A 12329-nucleotide genomic window follows, 5' to 3' on the forward strand; every position below is an offset into this window, starting at 1 on the left:
CCGGTGACCTCCTATCTCAGAATCCTTATCACATCTGCAAAGTCCCTCTGTCATTCAAGGTGACATAGTCACTGGCTATGGAGATCAGGATATGAACATATTTGGGGCCATTGTCCCACTGGTCATACGTGACAATATAAAGATAGAGACAAGGAAACATGGGAGGGGACAGGAAGGATAAAAGCATCCTAGAGGATGAATCCACATACCACCCAGGAATAAGGGACAACAGTTGATTTGTCGAGCTGAGGGGGGGAGGGGGCGATTTCTCCACCCAACATTTAAAGAAGATTCTCTAGCCCCAGAGCAAAGGCTCCACACTCCTTTTAGCCATAGAATCCCTCTCTTCAAATGCAAGGTGAGGCAGAATCCCAAAGGCCAGTGCGTACAAGCGTCTCCCTGTGCTTGGCGGTTCTGTATGGCTACGGAGCCACCCCTGGGCCCTTCAATTGAGGAGGCTGCAGTCATGATGTCTCCCTTCCTACAAAGCAGCACCAGGCTGGAGAGGGTTGGTAGGCAGCAGGAGGGCTGGGGCTCCGCGGGGTACCACCTTCTGCTCTGTTCCTGGACCTCCCCATTCCTCAGTCCTCAGAAACCCCAGAAACTCCCACCCCCATCAACAGCCGCTCCTTTTCTGCATCTCCTTCCTGTAATTTGTTTTCACTTTTAATTGACTTGCAGTAATTGTACATCTTTATGGGGTGCACTACACAGACACAACGTGGAACAGGAATAAAAATGGGACCTACTTTCTCTGTTGTGAGGATTTAATGAGCTAATACAGGGGAAAGTGATGAGAGTCAAGTAGCTCTCAGCACCTGAGAGCCATGAACGAGTGTGTCTGTCCACCGTGGCACATCACCCTCCCACCTGGACGGCAGGGATGCCATCTCGTGTCCCTGTCTTTGCACTTGCTTGGCAGAATGCCCGGCATGTAAATATCTACTGTTTGCTAAAGCAGAATTGGTATTATTATTAGTGGAAATGTACATTTCAAGATTCTGTTTCAACCTAACGCTGATATTTTTTGCTCCTTATATAAAGCACACTCATCGTGTCCATCCTGTCTCACAGCTGCACTCCCCCCTACTGTGTGGTGAAAGAACCCTCTAAAGCCTTCCTCACTCTGGCACCTCTGTGCTAGAGGAAGCATTTCCAAGGGCTCCTCCCTGGGGAGCCAGGGGTGGGCGGCCCTCCCAGGGCAGGGGACTGCATTTCTGATGGAAGGATGGCTTTCTCCCTACAAGCCCGCTGCTTCCTGGAACCGGGTCCCCCGGGCTCTGTTTCAGCTGCCTCCTTTTCACTCCAGAGCCTCCAGCCATCGGAAGGCCCACTTTGGCGTGGTTTTCCTCCCCACTGGCTGCAGGGAGTCACCCAGAGCGCCCACTAGCTCCCTTTCCCAGTGTGCCTCTGTGCCTGCCAGGGCAGGGAGGAAAGCCCCTGGGCGCCTGTCTTGCTGGCTGTGAATCAGGGCAGAGTGTTAACCAGGGTCCCTGTGGCTTCTGGAGCCCGGGGCTTAAGGCCCAAGTCCATCTCCAAGCTGCAGGCGAGAGCTGGCGTACAAGGGCACTGGGCATTCATTTCCAGCAAAGGCCTCTGTGAGCCTCTATAAGCCCAAACCAGAGTCTTGGTGACCCTAGTTTAAGCCTTTGTTTCCTCAACAGCAAAATGAAAGTAATGACAATGTCCTCTGACTTGACTTCAAGGAAATGTTATAGATAAGAAACTAGATCTGGAGATCTGTACCATAAGCTGCTTGATAAATATAAATATTGTTTATATAAATACAAACAATGGTTAATGTTTCATTTTAAGACTGGTCAATTTAAAAACACTTAGGTAGTTTAAATTTGGGGGTGGGCACCAGGGATTGACCCCAGGGATGCTTTACCTCTGAGCTCTTCCCTGTCCCTTTTTATTTTTTATCTTGAGGCAGAGTCTCACTAAGTTGCTTAGGGTCTCTCTGACAATTTAAGTTTTAAAAGATATTGCACAATTATGCATATAATACTCAGAATTTTCCCTGGGCATGGGCAGTAGTGAGATTTAGATTGGAGGAGAGACTATGGGCAAAAACCAGGCAAGGTCCTCAGGAGTGAGACAGCAGTTAACGCCCTGAACCTCCTGTGTACTCAGTCCTCACAAGAGCCCCTGAAGGAGGCTGATGGCATTTCCTGTCAGAGACCAGGGTTTGCAGGCTCAGACAGGTGGGTGAATTGCTCAAGGTCAGAGGCCGAGCTGGGGTACACAGGCTGCCCGATTGCTCCAAGCCCTCAAGCTTCACTACAGCACTGTCAGCCGGTCTTGTTTTATAAACCAAAAGAATAAGAATTTGGTCATCCATTCTGCATTGGCCAACTCCGGGCAAAAAGATTTTCTCCGGGTCTCTGCAGCACATCTCTGATTCTGAAAGTCATGCTCTGAACCTGGTCCAGCACTCTGCCTCTTAGGGGCCTCAGGAAGTGACCTGAGCCCACTCCCCATCCTCATCTCAAGCCTCATTATCCTCTCCTATAAAAATCTTCCTCCCTCACAGGGCCACCGGGGACACCCCAGGGTCACTGGACAGGAGCACTCAGGCCCGTGGTGCACTTGCTCTGAGCTCCCTCTTCTCCCGCCCTTCAGTGCAAAGACAAGGGGCGCGGCCACACACCCAAGCCACTGGGAAAGGCCACTTGCTCCACCTCTGGGGGTGGATGCCATCAGGAGGTGGCTGTAAAGCAGGGGACCTGGTCTTAACCTGTCTGAGCTGGCTTTTCCAGACTCCCTAGGTGACTCCCGGTGCCCCTCTGCCTTCCACAGCAGGAAGGTATCCTCTTCGCCCAGCACGGTGCCTGCAGAGAAGATTCACGTGGTGCCCTCCCCGTGCCCAGCTTGGGCCTGCTCCGTGTGCAAGCAGAGCTGTGTGACGAGGGGAAGTGGCCCTACCTTTCATGGCTCTGGCCTCGTCATGCTTCTCCAAGAGCAGGTAGCGAGGGCTCTCGGGGAGGAAGGGCAGGCTCACCAGCTGGATGAAAGCAGGGACCATGATCACACCAAACAGGTACGGCCAGGTGCTCTCCTGCGGGGAGAAGATGCTGCTGAAGGGTGCCCTTTGGTCATTGTGCTGGGCACTGGGCCACTGGACTGAGCAGCTTTGACTCTGCCAAGGGCCTCCCTACCCAGCATGGTCCCATGAATAGAGGCCAGGGCAGGGGACTGAGCCAGGGAGGCACCTGCCTGCACAGAGGGCATTTTAGCACATGCCAGTCCTGAGCCCTCTGTGGACAGCAACCTGACAGCAGCCCTGAGGCCTCAGGTGGCCAGGCACCGGGGCAGTGCTGGCCGACTCCCTCACCACAGGTACCTAGGTGGGCCTGAGCGCCCCAGGGCCCGCCTCTCTCCAGCAGGGCCACCGTGCAGGTGCCTGGGTGTGCATCAGTGGATGCCTCCTGAGAGCCCCACGCCCAGCAGGCGAACCGAGGCAGCGCTGGTGCCTCCCCGACGACCCTTCTGCAGCCGCTGTATCTATCGACCATCTTAGATGGGGACACAAGAAGGGCGGCTGGGCACACCCTGGTCTGGAAGCCAGGATGGAGGCCCTGGGGGCTCAGGCTGCCCTCAGGCAGGGGACTTCCCTCTCTTCTGGCTCTGAGACCAACAGGCCCCTGCAACAGGCACCGCTCATGGGAAACTGGTGGCTTCAGCAGTGCTCGCCCAGGCCACGGTGCCCATCGAGGCTGCTCCCTCCCCGATCCGCAGTTCTCCTCGCCCAGCATCACAGTAAGCCCTCTCTGTGCCACTGAAAGAGGACAGCGATGGCAGGAGGGAGAACCAAGGACACCACACTGAGTTCTGAGGACGGTTTATCCCAGGAGAGGAAAAGGAGACCGCGGGGAAGCAGGGCACACCGGGACCTGGAGGGACTTCAAGTCCTGGCGAAGCCTCCACCAGTTCAGGGCCTGGGCACCAGCAGTGGCCCCTTCCCCCTCCTCCTGCAGAATTCCTCCCTGCAGCGTCCCTGATGGCAGAGCCCCATGCGAGGTCCTGGACCCCACAAGGGCAGAGCAGCAGGGACCCTTGAAGTGCAGAGTGAGCTGGGAAGGCCCACAGGGGCACTGGGCACTGGTCCCCTTCTGAACCTAGTGGCCACTGCTATTCATCTAGCTGCTTTGGTTCCACGGGCCTGCACGTCGGGGGACCCGCAGGACTAGACTGGCTTTTCCCAGGAGGAGACAGAAAGCAGCCAGGGACTGCCAAGGGCCAGAGGGAGAGAGAGCGGGCAGTGGGGCAGAGTGCTAACGGGCAGGGGCTTCATCTGGGGGTGATGGAAATATGTTAGAATTAGGTCAGGCTGACGGCCCCGCAACTCTGTGAATATTCTAAAATCCGCTGAATCATCGATTGTAAAAGGATGGATTTTATGATATGCAAATTATCTCAATTTAAAAGTTTGAAACCATGGGAGAAAGAAGCAGGACCTAGAGTCGTCCTCAGTGGATCGGAAACACTGAAAACACTGTGGTCATTATTCCCTAAAGGAGACGGAGTCACACCATTTACACAGCTTCTGTGTGGTATTAGCTACTGTAAGTAACCGAGAGGGCACTTGAAGCATAAGGGAGGGTGAGCAGAGGGCACATGCAAGTGGGACACATTTACGCAGGGGCTGCAGCTTTGGCAGATGTTGGTTCCCGTGGGAACCCAGGAGCCACCCCGCATGCACAGGGCCAGTGCCACACAGGTGGGAGTCAAGCCCCATTTCCCCCATATCATCAGAAGAGAGGGCCACAGCCCAGGGACGGTTTCCTTTGGAGTGTCACTGGGCGAGGGGCAGAGAGGAGATGGGACAGCCTGAGCAGGACAGCGTGTGCACACACAGCGGCAGGACCACCAGGCAGGAAGGGTCAGGGGATGCTGGAGACATGGGGGCTGAGGCCAGAGCCTCTGGTGCAAGCCAAGTCATGGTCCTTTGCTGTCACTAAGAGGGGACCAGCTGGATGAGAGCCTGGGGCTACTTTCTTGACCTTGTTCCTAAGCTCCTGTGGTTCTCAGAACAAAGCAGCACCAAAGGGTTCACCTTGGCTTCCAGCTGAAAGGGAATCTCCTGCAGAGGATAGTGGACAGAGCCAGTCCTGGCCTCTACAGGACATTCCATGGGAACTCAGCAGCACTGTTCAAGATCAGCTCCCACAGCCCAAGCCCTTACCAAACAGGGCCCACCACAGAGAGGCAAGGCACAGCCTGTGCCAACCACCTGTGAAGGAGAGGGTGTGGGCAACCTGCGCTCCCTGGAGAGGGTGGCTCTCTACCCCTCTGAACACTCTTCCCTTCCACAGCAGCTGGTCCCACAAGGAGGCAGCACCTGTCCATGAATGCCCATGGAGCCCTCACCATCCCCAACCAGCCTCCAGGGAAGGACCCTGTGGCCACAGCTTCACAGAGCCCTGGAGGCTGCGTGTGGGTAGCCTTGTTTGCATCAACCTGCCACTGGCCCTGAAGGGTCAGTCTGCCGCCATGGCCACACCTGAGCCTAGAGAGTGCCATCTAGTTCCCAAGATGCCCCCATTCATTGCAGTCAATGTGCTATTCTGGACTCACTGTCTTGGGTGTGTGCTGTGACAAGGATCCCAAGACCATGGGACTGATTTTAGGACTGTCTTCCCATCTCCTTGAATTAGAAGGAAGGGCGAAATGAGCATCGCGGGAGTGACCCCACCAGCCAGCCCACAGTGGGTGTCTGTGCCACTAGGGAGAAGGCCTGGATGCCCTTCACCCAGCGCTGGTGACCATCACTAGGTCCCTTGGGGCTGCTGGGGGTCTGCCCTGCCTTCTGTCGGCTTCCCCCTTCCTCTATCAGGTCCTGCAGAACTGCTGATGCCGAGCCTGGCACCTTCCCTTCCGGGCACCATCGCACATGCCCTGGGGCTCTGAGCACCCTCGGATTGGGACGCTCTTTAGGTGTGCAGCTTGATTTTCAAAGTGATAAAGAAAACATCAATCCCTCCAGTCGTACGGGACATCATTCATTCCATCTGTGGACATTCCCAGAAAGGACGGGAAGGTCCGAGACAGCAAAACAGTAGTAGGGGGCACCTTGGCACAGGCCCGTGGCACTGACTCCCCTGCTCTCAATGCACCCGCCTTCCACAGAGCTGTGGTCCAGCATATACCAGCCTGAGGGGGCCTGGCAAGCAGGGGTGGCCCCTGGGTATAGTCATCCTCACCTGCGATACCTTAAAGGCCGGGAGGACAAAGAAGGTAAGGAGACTGCAAACCCAGGGTGATTTTCTGGCCTGGCTTCTTGCCGCTGGCCCCTCCTGGGCTTCCCTCCTCCCAGGACACATAGTCCAAGTGAGCCAGTACATGGGGTAAGCACAGGGCCCAGCCAGCACGGTGTGGCCTGTGTCCAGGGCTCTGAGAAGGAGAGAATACACCACATCGGGAAGAGAAACTACTGGAACAAAGCCCCTGCTCTTTACCCTGACATACAAGGGACTGCGGGTGGTGGCCAGGCAGCCTCAGCTCCTGCCTGGGGCTCCTTCACATTCTGTGTCCCAGCTTGCTCCAAGAGCTCCTGTTCCCTGAGACCACTGGGCCTTGGGAGGTGGTGCTCACTCCATCAGGGAGACCTCTGACTTCTCCTGCCTCCCCACCATCTCCTGCTTTCTCTTTTAAACCAGCTGCAACAGTACCTGCTCCGCAGGGGCCACCCTGTATCCACAGACACAGAGTGTCCCTCCCCCATGCTTCCTGGGCACATACCTCTCTTAAGCCCTTTAAATATGGCGCTGGGTAAATGTTTCCCTCAAGCCTGCTTCATGCACTGGGGTCAGCTCATCAAGAAGCTGGTCATGTGGGAGATCACTGGCCATCAGTGAGTGCAGGATGGATTGTAAGCCCTAGCTTTTGCAGAGAGAGCTCTACGCCTGCTGAGGAGCTCAAGATTTGTTCCTTCTAGGTAGACCAAACTGTGAGGGTTTTGGTGACACATTGTAAGATCTCTGAAGCCCAAGATTCCCTGGTTTTGTTTTTTTGATGAATGGGTGTGGGAGCTGGAGTTTGGGTAATGGCCACAAGCTTTTCAAGTGGAAAACAATGTTTATCTGAAGCAAAGCATTGCAAAGTGGAAGGTTTAAGATTGTGCACATTCCCAGAAAAACACATTTGTGTTGCTCCTGTTGGTCAAGAAGAGTATCTCTGCAAGGAAGGAGCAGGGAGCCAGAGAGCCCAGACCAGCTCTTCCTCCTGCCCTTGCTGAATAAGCCCATCACCCACCTCCCAGCTTCTCTCAGATCCTACAAATGTCCAGCCCCCAGGAACCACTTCCTGAGAATTCCTCAGCACCTTGGTTGAAAATCCACTGGTGGACATGTTTGGCTGAACTTTTCTGCTCTTTTTATTGATCTATTTTCTAGATACTGTACTGATTACTAGAGTTTAACCGTAAGTCTTAAAACAGGTGATACGAGTCCTCTGATTGTGTTCTTTCTTTTCAAATGGCCTTGTTGGCTATTCCAGGACCTTTAATTTCCATATAAATTTTAGAATCAGCTTATCAATTTTTTTAAAAAAGCTTGCTGGATTTTGATTGGGATGCCATTGGAATCATTGATAAATTTGAGGAAAATTGATCTTTTAACAATAGTAAGTCTTCCACTCCATGAGTATGGTTTATCTTTCTATTTCTTTATCTTTTTAAATGTCTCTCAACAGTATTTTCATGTCTTGGTGTAGAATCTTACATATATTTTGATAAATTTATATGTATTTCACATTTTAATGCTATTGCATGTGATTTTTTTAAACTTCTAATTGTTTGTTGATAGTATGCAGAAATACAATCAATATGTCTACTGATCTAGTGTCTTGTAACCTGAATAAGCCTAATTATTAGTTCTAACTTTTTTGTTGAATCTTTAGGATTTACTATACAGATGGCCATGTCATCTTCAAATATGCACAGTGTTGATTCCTTTTTTAAAAAAGAAACAGTAGGTTTCTTATTTGTATTTCATGCTTTATTGCCCTGGATTGTAATGCTAAATGGGAATGATGAGAGATAACATTCTTGCTTCATTCCAGGTCTCAGGAAAAGGCATCTGTTACGATGTGAGGTGTCCCCAAAACCTCACATGTGAGACAATGCAAGATGGTTCAGAGGAGGAATGATTGAGTTTTAAGAATCTTAACCCAATCAGTGAATTAATCCCCTGATAGGGATTAAGTGAGTGGTTATTGAAATGGCAGGGTGTGGCTGGAGGAGGTGGGAATTGAGGTGTGGCTTTGGGTATATATTTATATGTGGCCAGGAATGTCTCTCTCTGCTCCCTGATTATGATGTGAGCTGGTTCCCTCCACCGCACTCTCCACCATGATGCTCAGCCTCACCTCAAGCCCTGCCGAGGAGCTTGAGAGCCCTCAAATAAAACGTCCCCCTCTACAGTTGTTCTGTTGGGTCCTTTAGTCACAGCAGCGACAAAGCTGACTAAACCAGCATCCAATCTTCCCCAGGGAAGTGTAGCGTTTCAGGTTTTTCCTAAATGCCCATTTCAGGTTGAACGTTTTCTTGGTCTTTTTCCGTCTGTGTTCCGATTTAGATAGCTGTGCTCCACCTTCAGGTTGCTGACCTTTCCTCCCACGATGTCCGATCGACCCTTAATCCCATTCTGCATGCTTTGCGCATAAGACACTGCAGTTTTCATCTCTGGAGGCTTGGCTTGGGTCTGTTTCCATCTTCTGTTCCTCTCATCATGCCCATATTTTCCTCTTCCTTCTGCTACAGATGGAGTGCATCTGTACCAGGGGCTTTAACACCATAGCCAGAAAATTCCATCATCTCTGATATTTCTGGTTATGTTTCCTTTGGTTGATTCTCCTTCCAGCTATGAGTTACATTTTCTTGCTTATTTACATGACTGGTAATTTTTTAAATTGGGTGTTAGTTAGTGTGAATTTTACATAATTGTTTGTGGCATTTTTCTCTTTCTTTAGATAGTATTGAATTTTGTTCTTGAACATAGCGAGGTCCTTGAAATCAGTTTCCTCTTTAGAAGCTCTACAGTCTATTCCAGGGAATTCTGAGCACCCACGATATCAGACTAATTCAGCCCCACTATTGAGGATTCTGCCTAATGCCTGCATAGGAGGAGGTCTTTCCACTGAGCCCAGTTGAAACCCAAACTATTTCCAGATGTGTGTGAACTCCTGATATTCTTGGGCTTACTTTTTATTCTGAAGTTTCCATCCCTTTATCGGATGCATGTGAAGATCATTATCCAGCAAGACTTGAGCACACCTCTGCTGGCACCTAGAGTGCTGCACATGCGCACGCGCTCTCTCTCTCTCTCCCCCCCGCCCCCCACCTCCACCCCACCCCCACTTCTCTGATATTTTTCCTATCACTCCTCTGAGAAAGATGCAAGGCCATTCTCCTGTTTCCCCTCTGGTTTGATTCTTGTCCTTCCTGACTGCAGTCCAGTGGGTAAAACTGCTTCACAGATTTTGCTAATCTCCAAGGGGTTTAGGGTGGGAGGGTTAATCATGTTTGGGAGCAGCAGTCTCCACGTCATGTTTACATATGTATCTAGTCCCCGTCTCTTCTCTGGCCCCACCTAGTACTTCTTTCCCAGTTCACTCCAGAACCCGGCCCTGTCTTCATGTCCTCAGACATGCCATGGGAAGGCCTGCCATTGCTGTCCTTAGCCCAGAACCCTCTTGCCCATCTGTGCAGGCTTGCTTCTTCTGGTCACTGAGATCACACCTTCAGTGCTGCCCCTCAGAGAAGCAAGCAGTCTAGATAATTTTGGATAATGACCTCCAGGCTAGATAATCCCCTAGCTCTGCACCTTGCCTTTAGTCTCTGAGTGGGACATTAAGAGGGTGGCCCAGTGGCCTTCAGCCCTGGAACTGAACTGCCACTGGGGTGGATGCTCCTGGGCTGCATGTTCTTGTCCCTCTGTTCCCTTTTTAACATTTTGTTGTGGTGGTGGGAATGGTTTCTGGGTTTGATTTGGTGGTGGTGGGGGTTGGTTTGTGTGATTATACCTCCCATGGCCAGCATCTGCACTTGTTTTGTTTGTTTATTTGACAACCTCTCAGTCTTAAGTCTTATGATTAAGTCTGAAGTCTTATGATTAAGAGCAACTCTTAATCATAACTTATTTTCCAATTCTTGTGTTTAACAGGAGTAAAATAGGAATCAAACAGGAAATAACAAGCAGAGAAACTAGCAGGATTTGAAAGCATGGGGGGAATGCACATTGTTGCTTCTGAGAAACCTGTGTCTGTTATTTAGGAAAGATGAAGAGCATTTTTTTTTGAGTGCTAAATGTGTTCTTTTGTAGTCTAGGATCTAAGGTCATCCAAGGTTTCCCAAAGAAAGACCAGATAGGAGCCAAAAATCCAGGTGTTTTTTGCAGGGAGAGAAGAAGAGAGTGCACAGGAAGGAGCTGCGTCGCTGGAGCAGGCATGAAGACACTAGCTCCAGCGCAGCTTGCTTAAAGCTCCCGGGGTGCAGAACCTCCAATGGGAGAGGGCGGCCCAGACCTCCGTGAAGACTGGACATGAGGCACCCTGGACTCAGAGGACAGTCAGGGTCCCTCATTGTGGTCGAGCAGAGGACAGCCATCACCAGCAGAGATGCTGCGTCCACGCAGATTGCTGGACTAAGCAGAAAGTTAGGCAGGTGACAGTCCTGATTCCCAGGGCTGAACGGTCATCCCAGGGCCTCCCCAGACAGAAGGAGCTGAAGAGGGGCCCAAGGGAGAACAGCAGAGCACGTGCCAGCCTTGGGCTCTATACAGCCTTGGGTAGGAAGAGGGGAGCAGCAGGGACTGCCCTCGGCACTGGGGTTGGGTTCTGATCTTGCAGAACTTACTGGTGGGGGCAGGGGAAGGAGACGCACGCCTACCCCAGAAGTCGGCACCTCCACCCAGCCCTCCCGCCAGTGACCCTCGCCTTGGCCCGTCCCAACAGCTCTCCTGCCACAAGTCTCACCAGAGCAGCTAATGGAAAATGGATGGCCACTGCCTCTTCCTCACTCCTTCCTCACCTTTGAGTGAGATGCTAATTAACTTGAAAGGACTCCAACACGGATTTTGAAAAGTCACAGCCACTTCTTTCTCAGGTGTCCACACCGATTTCCTCATCTCTGTTGTCCCAAATGTCATTTTCTGAAACTGTCCCCATGTCATTTTCATGCTCATTCCCCTGGCCCCTGAATCTCCTGGGTTAACGCAGGAATATTTAGAGGTGTGATGATTAGACTCCCAGAGCTGTCACCTAGTCCGTCCCTCTAGTTGGAAGGACGGATGACATGGTAACCGTGGGCAGGGGCCTGGCTGGAGGAGGCGGGTCCCGGGGCACATGGCCTGGAAGGGTGCGTCTTCCCTTTGTCTCTACCGCACCCCACCTCTCTGTTTCCCAGCTGCTAAGAACAGAGCGGGTCCTCCACCAGGCCCTCCTGCCAGGATGTTCTGCCCCACCTTGGGCCCAGAGCAACGGAGTCTGCCCACCAAGGACTCAGACCTCCGAAGCCAGGAGCCAAAACAAACTTTTCCTCCTCTAAGTTGTCCTTGTCAGGTATTTTAGTCACAGTGACAAAAAAAACTTAATAACACATGTCGGAATCACTTTGGATTAGAAAATTAAGTCCCCTTTCTTCTCTTTCTCTCTTCTTTTTCAAAGAAACATCCTTTATCATCTCAAAACACACATCAAGAGGAAAATACACAGCCAAAGCAAAACTCCACCTTCGTCCAATTTGCCAAGTTCCATGCACAGAAACTTGAGGGTGAGTGTGAAGATGTAACCAAGGGCTTAGAAAAACATTTTTTAAAATGATGAACTTTAGGGTTTGGGATTTTTTTGAGAACTGTCATTTCTGTGTTAAAAAAAATATACACACACTTCTTTCTAAAAGAATAAGCTTAGGATGTGAGAAATCAAATTTTTAAATGTTTCTTATTATCCCCCAAGAAAGGAGGAGGGAGATATGAAAGTTTTTGACATGGAATTGAGAAAAATAACTTGACAAGTGAAATTATCAGAAGGAGACAGGAAATCTACAATGGATTCATTTAACGTGTGAATGAATCATTTCAGAATAGAGTAGGGACCAAAATAGCTGGAGCAGAAGCCTGGTTGGGAGGCAGGAGACAGAGCCCTGTGGTTCTGAGCCCCACGGTGCAGCCCACAAGTCCCTGTGCTGGAGGAGTCGAGGGCTGGGGTCCTGAATCCCGGCTCTGCCACTCATGGACACCACAGATGCTCCACCCCAGGCCTCTGCTGCTCAGTGTGCTCACCTGTCCCCGTGTGGGGAGCGCTTCATGTGTGTTTGACAAATAGCG

The 12329-nt window shown here is 51.3% G+C and overlaps 1 protein-coding gene across 5 annotated transcripts in view; it reads right to left on the reverse strand.

The window, feature by feature from the left end:
- The window catches only part of Slc2a9 (solute carrier family 2 member 9), a 173382-nt gene that overhangs the window by 87687 nt on the left and 73366 nt on the right, over positions 1–12329 (reverse strand). For all 5 annotated transcript variants that reach the window (XM_071614140.1, XM_071614142.1, XM_071614141.1 and 2 more), the window contains exon 7: positions 2929–3061. In XM_071614140.1, coding sequence (XP_071470241.1) covers positions 2929–3061 — 133 coding nt within the window. The remainder of the gene's footprint in view (positions 1–2928; positions 3062–12329) is intronic.

The sequence above is a fragment of the Marmota flaviventris genome, chromosome 7 (genome assembly GCF_047511675.1).
Source record: "Marmota flaviventris isolate mMarFla1 chromosome 7, mMarFla1.hap1, whole genome shotgun sequence".
Classification (NCBI taxonomy): domain Eukaryota; kingdom Metazoa; phylum Chordata; class Mammalia; order Rodentia; family Sciuridae; genus Marmota; species Marmota flaviventris.